At 40.3% G+C, this 13,964-nt stretch overlaps 1 protein-coding gene across 7 annotated transcripts in view; it reads right to left on the bottom strand.

Annotated features, from left to right (window-relative positions):
* Positions 1–13,964, bottom strand: part of NCKAP5 (NCK associated protein 5) — a 254,060-nt gene that overhangs the window by 32,664 nt on the left and 207,432 nt on the right. For 6 of the 7 annotated variants that reach the window (XM_064514629.1, XM_064514632.1, XM_064514633.1 and 3 more), the window contains one exon: positions 1,569–1,883. In XM_064514629.1, the coding sequence (XP_064370699.1) occupies positions 1,569–1,883 (315 nt within the window). The remainder of the gene's footprint in view (positions 1–1,568; positions 1,884–13,964) is intronic. The other variant, XM_064514631.1, reaches the window with a different exon arrangement.

Raw genomic sequence — 13,964 nt, 5'->3', positions numbered from 1 at the left:
GCTATTCAAGCATATAGCATATAATCTATAACCAAGATTTCTCTTCTGAATCCTTCTTAGCTGTACCATTAATTAACAGTACATTTATTTAAAAAAATGTAAGTACTAAAATATCTTTTATTTAGCTTTGATTTGAAATGGGCAGGGAGTCTCAATGAAGCGTACAATGTGTGTTTGCAGTCCATTATACTGTTGCAATACTGCACTGGGAATATTGCTAAATCAACTAAGTCCTACGATGTTTAATTAGAATTCTTCTCTCACGCATCTTATGAATGTATAAAATAGGTTTCTTCCCTCCCAGGCTCAATTTATACATCAGCTTATTAGCAGAACACATATTTGATGGCCTTAAACTAAGCTTAAACTCAATATTTAACCTCACATGTTAATTACATGGAACCTCTCGGAGCCAGAGTGATAGGGATTTATGCAAGTTAAACACAAGTGTTATAGGAGCAACAAATGCTTACGTTGGCAAAGGGCTAACAACTTCTACCTTACAGCTAAATCCTGCCAGAAAGCACTGTTGAGAGGAAGGTTTCTTCAAAGTTACTTCTCCCTTTGGAATATAAGCTGTTTGGCGGTAGAGACTATGTGTCTGCATTTATTCAGCTACTCGTAACATGGATCAGCAACCTTGATAGCAGCTGTTGCATTAATATAACACCAATAAATAAATGACATTGCATCAGGCAAAGTAAAAAGTACTTTTCCCCATTAAACCAATTACTTTTACTGAGCTTTGTACCATTTTTACCATTTGGATATGAAAAAGAGTCTGTTACAAATATAAGTGCCATATGTAATGATTTCTGTTGCTACTGACATACATATTAGGGACTCAAAACCCTTAAACCTTAAACACCAGCTGCTCAGTGTGCATTTATAATGAATTGCACAGAGTTCAGTGGAACTATTTACCAAGGTAAAGTTATTTGCCAGTGTTTTACTGGATTAGTCCTTTCACTCCTTTGTCAGCTTTTGTTTTATAGTTTATAGCAAACGCACACTCTGCTGATAAATAAGTTGTTTTATGTTTGTATATATAAATAATTTCTATAATGTAGTAAAGCAGCAAGAGTCTAGTTTGAGGTCAAGGCCATATACTCAGTGGGACAGAATTTATGCACTGAGGCCAAATAAGTCCATAGTCTGAGTCTAGTTTCAAAAGCAAGTTCTTGTGAGTGTGTCTTTTTTTAATGTCACAACATGCCTATGCTTTGTACTTTGTGGCAAAGTCGGATCCTGAATATTGCTGAACATCTACATTCTTATTCAAGTCAAATTTCCAAGGCTTGCATGGTTTTTTTTCAAGTACTGTTTCTTGAGAAAAGGACTTAAGTACTTAACACATTTTTCTTCCTCAGTTACAGATAAGCATTATGCGTAACTAAATTTCCATATGGCTCAGGTCGCAAACTCGTTAACCTTACGCTTTCATATCAAGAATATTTTCTGCTCTGAATTTAACATTTCTATTATCAATTGTCATTATTACAAGAGCGCTAATCAGAACAGATGTCAGGACAGAAATAATCTAAGTTTCGGAGTAATTAGCATTTTACCTGAGGAAGCTGGTTTGGGGAGGCGACTTTGAAAAGGTCGTATACCTTTGGCAGTCATGGCCGGATCCGATGTCGAGTGACTGATTACGCTTTCCGCAGCTTCCTGGCTCTTAGCGCTTGAAGGCACTTCTCGCTCAAGAGTTTTGGCTTTTACCGAAGGAGCCGAGAGAAGAACTTGCTCCGGCAGCACGAGGGCTTCTGCGTCCACGGCGGAGTCGTGCTTGGAAAGGTGCCGCCCGGCCGCCCGGGCTCCCGCGTCGGGCAGGGGGAAGGTGCCGATCCCGCTGTCCAGCGTCCTCATCTGGCAGCCGGACTCTGCGGCACAGCAAAACCGTGTGACGGCGGGCGGCTAAGGGGCTCGCTGGCTTTTAAAGGCAGCGAAAGGGGCTATGGGAGAAAAGAGCATCTTCCGGGGAAGGTTTTACGGAAAGAAAAACACATTGCATTTCAAAAGCATGCTGTTAACCACCATTCATATGCTTTTGCCACGAGAGATCTATTTAGCTGAATACAAAGACAAACCACGTTCAGATGCAATTAAACTAGCTAACAAATGGCAAGACATTGAAACTGGCCTGTTCCGGACTCTGATGTGATAACGGATAAGAAGGGCATGTACTAGAAAGTGATCACAGCTGGATTTTTAAATGACTTATCTTAAAGGCCCACAGAAAGTCTGGAAAAAACCTACATGAGGGCATTCTCCAGAGTAGCAGGAGAAATGAGGGACTGAGGAGCATAATGTATTCCTTCCTCAATAAAACCAGACTGCACGACAGCTGGTCTTCTCCATACCTCTCTTTTCTTTATTGTTTCTCTTACAAGACCTTCCTCAAAAGCGAGGACAGCAACAGCTATGACTCTCATTCACCTTGTCACGCTGGGTCGGCCCACCCCAGTTTGGGCAAGTGTGCACTTTGCAATGCAATGCCAGGCAGAGACACCTGACCTTGATTTTGGAAGGAGCAGGGAAGAAGCACACGCAGCACCCCAGCTAACTCATCCTGCTGCAGAGGTACTCGATTAGCCATGGACTAGAGAAAGATGCAAGCGTAGACACGTGCAAGCTGCTACTCCAGCAACTAGGTTGTATCAGCATGACCTTGCCCCGTCATCTTCTGCTCGGTCCCACACACTTGCCTTTGCTTTGTCTAACGAGCAAACGATACTGAAAGAACCATGACGGCAGCATCCTTTCGAAAGGGATAACCAGCAAGGAGGCAACTCCACCACTACTACTTGGAAAACAAGTGTAATTTAGGTTAAATGTCTGGAAACATCCCTTGACAGGGAGATCCGTGGGTCTCCGGCAGACCCTCCCAAGGGAAGTAGAGGAAACTCCCTTGCTTGAACAATTTAAGGCTAGACTCAATAAAGGACCTGAAACTCTCCTGCAGTGAACAACTGTACTCTAGCAGGAGACGCAGACTATGACCCAATATATCTTTTCCATCTCTAGGTTCTTGAGTATTGATTTTTTTATGATATCCCCATTTGTTATTTAAGTCTGTTGCAGCTAGCAGTGCTCTGTCAAGTAATTGTCATGATTTTTTCCTCTGCAGCATTTCTGCTACTCTCAGAAATTTGGAAATATTTGTCTTCTATAGGTTTTGCCTGTTCTTTTTGAAATAACATTAACATGTTCATTTTCTGCTTATAGCTTAGGCTCTACAGACTTTATTCCACAGAAAGTAAGAAATTACTCACAGATACATTAAATAGCTATTTATGTTTCCCGCTGCTTGTCGAAAGAGCAGCAGCTCATACTTACATGGCCCTCATTAACTTATCTGACTCACTCTTAGTCTCTTAAATGTAATTTTCCTGACAACATTCTTGAGAGGAAGGGAAGTATCTTCCACACAATTTTAAAAATGAAGGGCTTAGGATCACAGCAAGATTGAAAGTCTTGAGCACATTTACCTTAAGGGCCTAGCCAAGCTGCAAAAACATACAGACATTTTCTTTTAAAAGGGCAACAAGTCACCCTGCAGTAGGTGCTTTCCCTCACCCAATTACTGTATCCCAATTGCTTCTTTCCGCTGGCAGTATAAGGAGACCAGGTCTGGGAGCCCTGGCCAGCTGGCGACTAAATCCTCCAACACATTTCTGAGCTAACGTGCCATAATGATTGTAGCAGTTGCAGAAGGTTATACAGGAACTGTGTGAAAAAGAGAATTAAATTTGGATGGGCTAAATCAGAGGGAATTACCCCAGCCACTGAACTCTCTCTTTTGTTGCAGTTATCCTCTCCCTAAGATGTTTTTTGTTCTGTTTTCTAATACTAAAATACCTAGCTACAGCCGACTGGACTTCTCCTCTGAGGACATAACAGAGTACAGAAAACTAAAATGCTAGGGGTCAGTCCTTGCCACTCACTCTGTAGACAATCTACTGAAAAAAACACTTCAGCTCATGGACAGGCAGTGCTTCAACTAATAATAATCAGTGACAGAGTTTGCAAGTAAAGAAAAATACAGAGCAAGAAAGGGCTTCCACTAGTTTCTGCTTGACCAGAAGAAAGACAACAGTGCAACGCTGCTTTCGTCGCAGAGGCACAGCTCTGCAGCTGAGACATGGGATACGCTGGAAGCACCACAAGAAGGAATACCCCGAAACAAAAAATCCTAAGTAGTGGCTGTGTGATTAATGCAGGACCCAGTTCTGCAGCCCAGTTTCACAGGGATCCTGTGAACAAGTTTGCAATGCTTTTCTCATTTACAGTATTCTCTCAGAAACGAAAAAGTCAGTCCTTCCTAATTATAGCAAGAAAATTGAGTAGACTCAGATTGTATGCCAAACACCAAAGCTAAGTCCTTTGCTCAAACGAGATGATCACTATTTTATCTTCTAAGGTGATGCTTCTTAAAACGATACATCTATGTCCAAAGGATCTGTCTTGCCCACAGTTAGCCTTTGTACATCTAGTGATGGACCATGAAAGCAACCACATAAAATCAAGAGAAATGAACACTAAGGGCCACATTGCCAAGAAATGATTCTTGAAAGTAGTCTCCTGCTGTTCCTAAAATAAGTGAGAGAGTGATGGAGAAGCACACCAGAAGTGTCACATTTAATTAAAAGGAAAAATAGTTTTAATCAATTATAGCCTTTCTTCACAGAGATTTTATCCACAATAAAGGAAACACACACCGTGTGGTAAAACAGATTTTTAAAACAGCTAATTTTTAATTCTGAACAACGGCACAAAGGCCTTGGCTTTCAAAGTGCTCAGTGCTCAGCAGCTCCCATTGTGACATTTAAAGGCAAATTTCTGAAAAATCCTGTGACTCAAACACATCCATCAATTTTGAAAAATCTAGCCTAAATCTACAGTGTCTACAACATTCTCTACTAGATGTTAAATTTTCACCAGTAAAAGCAAGTGACTCATTCACCCCCTAAAGCTCATTTTATATAATACAAACAAGAAAGTATCTCTGAGAACAATCTGCATTATTGAATAAATAAACACGCAGCATTATCTTGTGTTGTGTTTAAACTTCTATGAAGCAACTACAAAATCAAAAAATATGCTACACATCGCTGACAGTTTTCAAACCAAACAGTTCATGGCCCATCTGATTTCTTAGGTTGCGCTGACACTTCAACTGGCTGTTATCAACAAGAGCTGCCCAAGATTAACACAATGACAATCTGTAAACGTTAAATCTCTGACGCAACAGCAATGCTCAGTAGATGAAAAATGATTTTGCAAACATTAAAGTATGGGAAGAGTTATATTTGAGCTTAATTGCTTTTGCTTGGGAATTTTTCCTGGAAAACAAGCCAGATTCCTTGCTTGATTTGGTTTTGTTCTTCCTTTTTTCCATCAGGGAAGCAGGAAGCTCACCCAGCGGTATTAGCCGGCTAGAGTCAAAAGTCTGATATAGCCCCTTTCTTCTCTCGTCCCCCACTGCGGATTTGATTCTCGGCAGAAAACAAAGTCCCTTTGAACCTAGTAGTAGAGCTACTTTTCTCAAACTGAAGACAGAAATAAGGAAAGGATTTAGAGACGTTTCTTGGAGATCATAAAACTCCTTACGGCATGGGAATCTTTTGATGACAGGATGTTGTATAAGCTGGCAAAACCCATCCTATCCATCTGTGTTGGACAACCTGATGAATACCTTTAAAGCTGAGAAGTGTCTTCTCACAATTTCCTTAGAGAAAACATCAGCCACTGAACAGAAGGAATTAACAATGAATTGAAAGTTTGACTGAACTCGCTACTCCTGAACAATTTTCAGGCTTAATATTTTCATAGGCAAGACGATCATCCAGTCCATGTCCTACCTCCACTTGGCACCATGGTAATTTGTGCAGCTGTACAGGCTTTGGTGCATACCAGCATCACTGGCATCTTACCAGTGTTTTCTGGTATCACTGGGCCACCAAGAGCAACAGCAGAACAACACGAAGTCAGAATAAAAAGGTTCTTCGAAAATTTTGCACTATTTGGAGGGTATGGGCAAGGGGAGAGTAGAAAAGGGCCATACACTCAGGCTGGGAGGCAAAAATGAGACACCACTAGGGCAGATTACAGCAGCAATTCCTTTGTGTTGCAAATCATCGGAGACTGGGAGAGAAAACCCAGGGGAGACTACCGCTTTCTGTACTCTTGTGTTGTTTCCCTGGTACCTGTATTGGACAGTACAAGGAGAGGGACCAAGAGGAACTTTTAGTCTGACATGGTACTGCACTGTTTTATGTTGTTACATAACCACCTTCTCTGTTTCTCTTTTTATATGATACCTGGGAAACGAAAATCAATTTTTGTTAAAAAAAACAGAATAAAAGGCAGAGCAGCTACCATGAAGGGAACTGCTTCCAGTGCAACACAAAAAAATGTGGGCTCAGGCTTCCTCAGGCTAATTGCTACACTGATGCTTGCAAAATAGGCTATTACTCAAAATGAACAATGCAGCAAAACCCCTCTCACTTTTAGATTAGGCATACAAAAGTCTTTCTCGTGTTGGACTTTAGCAAAGCAATGTTGAGTCCTAGCACCTTTCTAACACATTTCATGGATTTCATATAATAGAAATCACAAAGTGGTGGTTTAGCTTTCAAATGCAGCTTCTTATCCATGCTTCTTCAATAATGTGAATGGATACTTTTACCAAGGGGGGATGTAATACTATTTTAAATGAACCTTTAACTGAATAACTGGTGAGTATTTCAAAGTATTTATTCAGGTAAAGTAAATAGTAAAGATTCACAATGTATTAAAGTCTGTTTATGTTGTGTCCTAAAAGGAGTTCCATAGATGCATAGTCTATTCATAAACAGCATACATATCATTCTTTACATAAGGACACAGTTATCCCTTTTAAAGTCCATATGCTAACCTACCATTATTTGGACCATCTAGTTAAAACAATTTTGTTAGTTTTATTATGATACTTAAATCATCCCTAAGAATCTTTACAGAAATGACAGGATCCAAAATTTTATCCATAGAACTAAAATAAGGCCTTGATCAGCAGTTCTGCTAGGCAAGTATTTTGTCTTTAGCACATACATAATCTCATTCAAAATGATAGGACAATTCACCCACTTCAAATTAAACATAATAAAAGGAGACAGTGCTGGACCTCGGTATACAGCGAGGGAGTTACAGTTCTGGAAAGGAAATAATTGTAGGTCCTAACGTGCTATAAGGGAAGTTTTGCTTCTCTGCCATCCCGTGCTATGACAGACCGAAGGCGACTGGCTGTCGGCACTGCCACGGAGGGGGCGAAGATTTCTAGCAGCAGCTCAACGACCCCAGCAGGTCCCAGTCCGGTGGACCCGCACGGCTGCTCACGCAAACCTCCTGATGGAGACCCAATGCAATCACTGCAAACAGACATTATCTATCTCCAGCACAAACTAACAGTTTCTATTTAAAGGCACTAAAGCTACAGAAGCCTACACGTTTACTTAGCTTTGACGGCCAGTCCATCTTAACATTTAAAATAAACAGCAACAAAAAAGCCTGCTGTATTTTAGCTCAAAAAGATCACAGGTAGCTCTGCTTAAGAAGCTTTCTTTCTGCATAACCACAGTGAAACACAGAGAGGTATTTTCTTTCAAAGCAGCATCTCACTTCACGAAAAACCTGGAATTCTCCCCTGTGCTCGCCACTGCAGCTGGTTGGATATCTTCCTCACATAAATTTTCAAGTTTTGGCCTAAAATACCCCATATGATTGACATATATTTCAGCTGAAGCTTTTGAATAACAACCAGAATTCTCTGCAGAAGGCAGACATTTTCAAGGAAAAAAAAAATCTGTCAAAAATAGTTCTGCATCACGAACAGTTTCACTGGGAGATTTCCAACAAGCTCTTCTCAGAACTGCAGACTCACTAAAGCCTTCGGAGAAGGTTTTGAGAGGGGTATAACATTAAATGGGCTTTCTGCAAGAAGCTTCACTGGTAAGACAGTAAAAATGAAAGGACATTATTCCAATCAGTAGCAGAATAAACAAAACCATTCCAACAAATGGTCTTTCTTTGCATTAAAAAGTTCCAAGAGTTTCTATTGAAGATTAAACTGACACATGGAACAGGATGTGTAACTGCTTCTTCCGACACACAAAGGGAGTACTATTTTTGTAGTATTTTGAAACATGCCAAATTATTAATTAACGCATTTTCTTTTTTTCATAATAATATGTCAATGTAAATAGGTCTCTGAAAAATTGCTTTATCAGTTAATAAACATCTTTAAGCTACATGTGCCACTGGCAGGAAGAACTTAAACTACAGATGGCAGAACAGATCTCTTTATTTGCACATCCTTCTCTTCATCTGCAATGCTAAAGCAACCACCAAAAAATGAATGTATTTCTGCCAAATCAATGTCATTTTAAAGCAGATTATTCCTTCTAGGTTTACACCATCATTTGATCCAATTAGTCAAAGATGAATGTATTAGTTCTTTTCTGTCTGGGTCTGAAGTGTAATCAGTACGCACAACTAAAAAACCCCTAAGGTTTAGCCTAGGTAAAATTATGAAAGACAGAAGTTTTCACCGCCCTGATTCTCCCATGGTTATTGCACTAATGAAATGAAGTTATTTCTAATGTATACTGGGGAAGGGTAAATGGGAGGAGGACTGTGGAGCATATTTTCAAACGACGAATCTAAATGTGAGCTTGACCCAAATTCATGACCCCTTAAATTTGGGACTAGAGTTGAGGCCTATTTATAATAACAACAACAATAATAAAACATTATAAATATGGACTTTACCTATCTTCACTGTTCTGTCTACTGCTTCTTCCTAGTCAACCTTTTTTGGCAAACCACTAACTTCAACAGGTCATTTGTCCCAGGCCCTGACAGTTGTCGTCATGCTGTTTTCCACGACCACAGTCTCATCTTTGACATGTATTTCCTGAGTTGAAACACATAACCACTGCCCATTTTAATTTACATCCCTCCTTAAAACACAATTCTACCTCTAAGTAAAAAAGATTAATTTTCATTATTTGTGAATACTAATAATCCTGTACTCCACTTTGACAGTTTATTGATCTTTTTGCAGTAAGTACTTCCCATGTTCCCCCAGGCTTTAAAGCCCTTCCTTGCATACTTGGTAAGACTGCTGGCAAGCTGCTTGGAAAAGGGATGTTACAGAGAACAAAAGTATAAATGGGTTGGAAAAGGAATTAGAATAATTCTTGAAATTTTCTACTCCATTTCTATCAGTGCCTACTAAATACAAAGGTCTACGTGAAGCCTCCAGCAAGGGAAGTCCCATAACCCATGAATGCTGTAATGATCTCAGTGTTAGAGCTGTATTCCCTTACTAAAAGTCTACCCACTGTTCTCAGGAAACAGAATATTAGGAATAGATGCATTTTTAACCTACTAAAAAAGAAATACTGAGATTTCTAATTGATGTGAAGAGCAAATTTAAGCTCTGTGTAAAAGGTAATTAAATGCAGTCCAGCTGCAGTCTGGGTGCCAATGAGAGCCCAGAAATACTTCTGGGAGGCATCCCTCTTCTTTTTTTGGCTGTATGTCTCTTTGGTTTTACCTCTTCACTGGCCAATCAGCCTTACAGATTTGCAACTATCCTTAAGAATTCCTACTAGACAAGTAAGAGCTGAGAAGAAAGAGACATTTTCACATCTGATGCAAGGGGTGAATCCAAGATAAGCAGCAGGTCTCTGCAGCAGTGCAGAAAGGTGGCTATGCCAGATATTTTCCTTGTCCAGAGGTGTAATAGCAACGCCTGAGAAGCAAGAGCCTCCTTCCTCCCTTAGCCCCGCGAAACGAAAAAAATTGGGAGCCCATGATTATAAGCTCTCTAAGGAACACGGTACCAAAGATTGCTCATCCAAGGCAGGCATGGATGCTTCTCTCCATCTCCCACTCGCTAATAGAGGAGACCTATCCCAGCACGAAGAAACTGTACTTCTGAAATAGCACAGCTCGTTACCTGCCTAGGTGCTAGCTGAGGGCTGCTTCAGCCTTGCCTTTTCTGGGTAACCATGGCCCTACCTCCTCCTTTACGCCTCAGGTCTTCATACTAACACGCAGCGCTGATCACACCTCCCCACTACGCAGTGACACCGTAAGGATGAAGAACCCAGGAGTGTGGCGGCAGGGATACAACCACCCTGCCATCATGTTAATGAATGATGCTAGCGTAGGAATACCTGAACTCACTGCAATCTAGCTACTTTTGAGGCTGTTCAGGAACTAAGAGCAGGCTGCAAAATCCTCCCAAGAAGCATTCAGGTAGTTACATCTGCTAATACTATCAGAGGTAGCTGGTTAAATTTAGTCTGGGAACATCGCCATTAGACTGCAGTTACAAAAGAGATGGGGTCACACTTAGCATCCCAGCTACACAGGCTTCAGACGGTGCCCAAGGGAGCATTTGCTGCCAGTATTACTTGCCACTTTTATTCAAGGTTTGTGTTTGGTGGTTTGTGTTCGGTGCTGGTGCATTTGAAGTGTTTAAGGATAAAGGAATGGAAGCACTGATTTACCTGCTCTTAAGCAAATCTCTCATAAATTGGAGTGTAGTTTCACTCACATTGTGATACCTCCTTTGATTTTCTATTCCCAACAGAGAGGACTAGTGATAGTGCTTAAGCATAAATGCTATCTCTAGTAAACATGGACGGATTTATATGCGCATTGGAAGCTCTGGGTTTTGCAAATGCACAAGAGAACATACTATGTTTATTTTAGTAATGTCACTGCTTTTTGTTTATTAGTATAAAACAAGACTGAAATTAAAGCCACATGAATATTAAATAAGGCTTTAAATAATTTACTTTTAGTTCTGCCCTGCAGATGGCTTTACTTAACAGTACTAGTAATAAACAGTTACATATATATACGCACACCTGAAACCGAGTGATTTTATTTCTTAATTAATGAAGCAAAACTCATTAACACAGTGAGCACAGACAGCTTTGAGTGACTTTTAGCTGAACTATAATCTGCACATTTCAGTACCCAAGCTCCTGCAGACCAGCTGAATCACTCTGAAACGAACTGCAGGGAAGCAGCTGGTAAGGAACAGCGATGATTTAAAACCAGAACAATGAACAATGATTTTTTTCAGAATGGGTATTTTTTTGCAATGAAAAATGCATATGGTGTTACTTGGTTTTTCAAAAACACCCTTAGAACAAGCATTTTGAAACATCATGCTGGACCTCTTTGCCTGTTAAACATAGGAAACAGGTAAATTATTCACTGTAAATATATTTGCTGGGTTTTGTTCTTTTCCTCACAGTGGATTGTCCAACCATTGAGAAATTCTCAGGTTCATCCAGTATTAAAAACAATGCATTAACTGTATAGCCATTATTTCTTCATTATAGTGATTTTTTTTAAAGAGCATATTGTTCTATGATATGCTATGATGAGTAATTGCATAATTAAATGACAACAGCTCAGGACTGTGATTGAAGACATGAAGCAAAGCTCCTCAAACTCAGTTAAAAGTGGTGAAGACAGCAACAGAATTAAGAATAGGCATGTTATTCTCAGAGTATGCAATTAGTAAGGCATATGTCAATAAGAAATGTGAACATTATTTCTATACTGCTGAAATATAATTCATAATTCAAGTGAAAATGTGTTTTTCAACAAAATTCTCCTAAACATCATTGTAGAAAAGGAGCACAAAGTCAACACGAACACAACTGAAAAAACTGTTTAAAGTAGCTGAACACATACTCATTCAAAACGCTTTGCACAGTTCGCTCAGCTCTACTTCAGGTATACGAATTATAGTTATTAGGAAATGCATGACTGAAGCTCCATACAGAAATGTCCACAGACAGTCCTAGCCTAAAGCAAAAAACATGTGAAGTAGAAAAGTTGCAAATACAAGAAATCATATTGATACAGAGCACACTGGCATATACTATCCTATAGGATGTATGATAATCAGGTATAGTCCTGATCTGAGAGATAAAAATGAATATAGATTGGGCCAGGCTGTAAAGTAGTGTAAATCAACATAGCGGCATTAAGAGTTGAAGAACCCGGCCGTCTTGTTTAATTGACATTTTAAGCCTGAATAAGGCCTGCAGATTCTCCCTATCTTGAATACAAATTAGACTACAACCTATATACAATGTATAAAGAACCATGCTTCTTCTCATTCTAGTTATACCGTTTGGTATTTCTGCGTGAATAATGACAAAGAATGAAATTAATGCAAATCATTGTGGCTAATAAGGAAGTGTTGATCCAAAACATTAATACTCTCCACAGAAAGACGACAGCTAGACAGTAGGCTGCAATGGTGCTGCAGAAGAATGGACAATTAGACAAGTGCTATGCGTACTATCTGTTAAAATACAAAGAAATGATTTGTCTTTGCCAGGCTGTGAAGAAGGTAAACTGACATAAATTAGGAGACACTAATGGATGTTAGTTTCTTGTTATTCACATTGGCAAGGTTCTCCATCATCTTCAAGCTACGCAAGTAGCAATTACAAAAATACACAGAAAGTTTCACTCTATTATCACAGACTCCTTCAGACCATCATTCCAAAATTAATCCCTGCAGAAATACCCAAACGCCAAACGAGAGTGAAGAGCACAGTACAGTGACAGGATTTATCGAGTGGCCCAAACCCGCATAATGCTGCTCCTTCTGCAGATCTCTCCAGGCTGCAGAGGAGCCTGTTCCCCTTCTCCAATCCCCTCCTACAAACACATGGGAACAAAATTCTACCAAAAAAGATGAGGAGCTACTTAGCAAAAGGAGAAATTATTCAATCAGCTTTACATACTGGTGTAACAGTGATGGGCTGTTTCTGATGGGCAAGCCCTGCGATGGTTTGGGCTCTATCAGTAACTGCGGCATTGCAGACCACTGCCGGATTTAGAACAATAACCTTGGAGATATTCAAAACTTGACTAATGAAGCCCCTGAACACGAGGAGGCTGGACTACAGACCTCCGGAGGTGCCTTCCAACCTACACGATTCTGGGGGGATGTTTCTGCCTACAAGACTGCCTGTTGCTCTTGCAATGCCTACTGGTTATTAAACAACATTTTCCTTTAGTTTCTTACTTCAACTAGTCCTGTCCAGAACAGTAAGTAAACTGAGAGACACCACTCACTTCAATTTCAGCGGTGCAGAAGGAGAAGAAAAGGAAGATTTTTGAAGCACAAAAGAAAGGGGGAAAAACTGTGCTTGATAATTGCATTAAAGTGTAAACGCTTTGGGCAAATTAGATGAGGGCATGAAGTGCCATAAGCTTTGAACCTACGGAATAAAATAACTAGGTCTGCACTGAAGTGGATGAGAGAAGGAAGGGGAAAAGTATAATGCTACTGGAGGTACTGTCACTCGATATTTATGATTTCCATTTAGAGGCACGGCTGGACATATAATCAACACATGTATACAGCTCGCTTGCATATGACAGCATAGCCGTGCCTCTTCTGAGTGCACGGCCAGTGTCCTGTGTCCTGGAGACACCCCAAGCTAGAGGCATTGATGGAGACATTTGGAGTGAAAGTATAAAACCAGCTGTTTTCTACCCAGCCTGGCTCTGTCCTGCTGGCACAGCTTCCCACCATCTGCAGGACCCATCCCGAGCACAGTGAGACCGTGATGGACGAGGAGGTTGTGAGCACCTCTCCTGTATCTTCCCATCCACTTACGGCACTGGAAGTTGAGGCTTTTTTTCTGATGAACGATACCAAGTTTGAACCCTGATGTTGCTAGAGGCAAGCAGCTTATTTTTACTATTTACTAATTCATCATTGCTTTAGCAACTAGGAACCTAGTCGTTTGGGTTTGCATCCAAGCTGGTTAGGCACAGAGTGAGCAAGTCATTAAGTTGCCTGCTATGCTGAAGCCCCATTTCAAAACCGCAGCCCAGGAAACACTTCCTAAAGCAACCCAGTCATCACC

Source organism: Dromaius novaehollandiae, chromosome 7 (genome assembly GCF_036370855.1).
Source record: "Dromaius novaehollandiae isolate bDroNov1 chromosome 7, bDroNov1.hap1, whole genome shotgun sequence".
Lineage (NCBI taxonomy): Eukaryota > Metazoa > Chordata > Aves > Casuariiformes > Dromaiidae > Dromaius > Dromaius novaehollandiae.
This window is presented reverse-complemented; position numbering and strand designations above follow the sequence as displayed.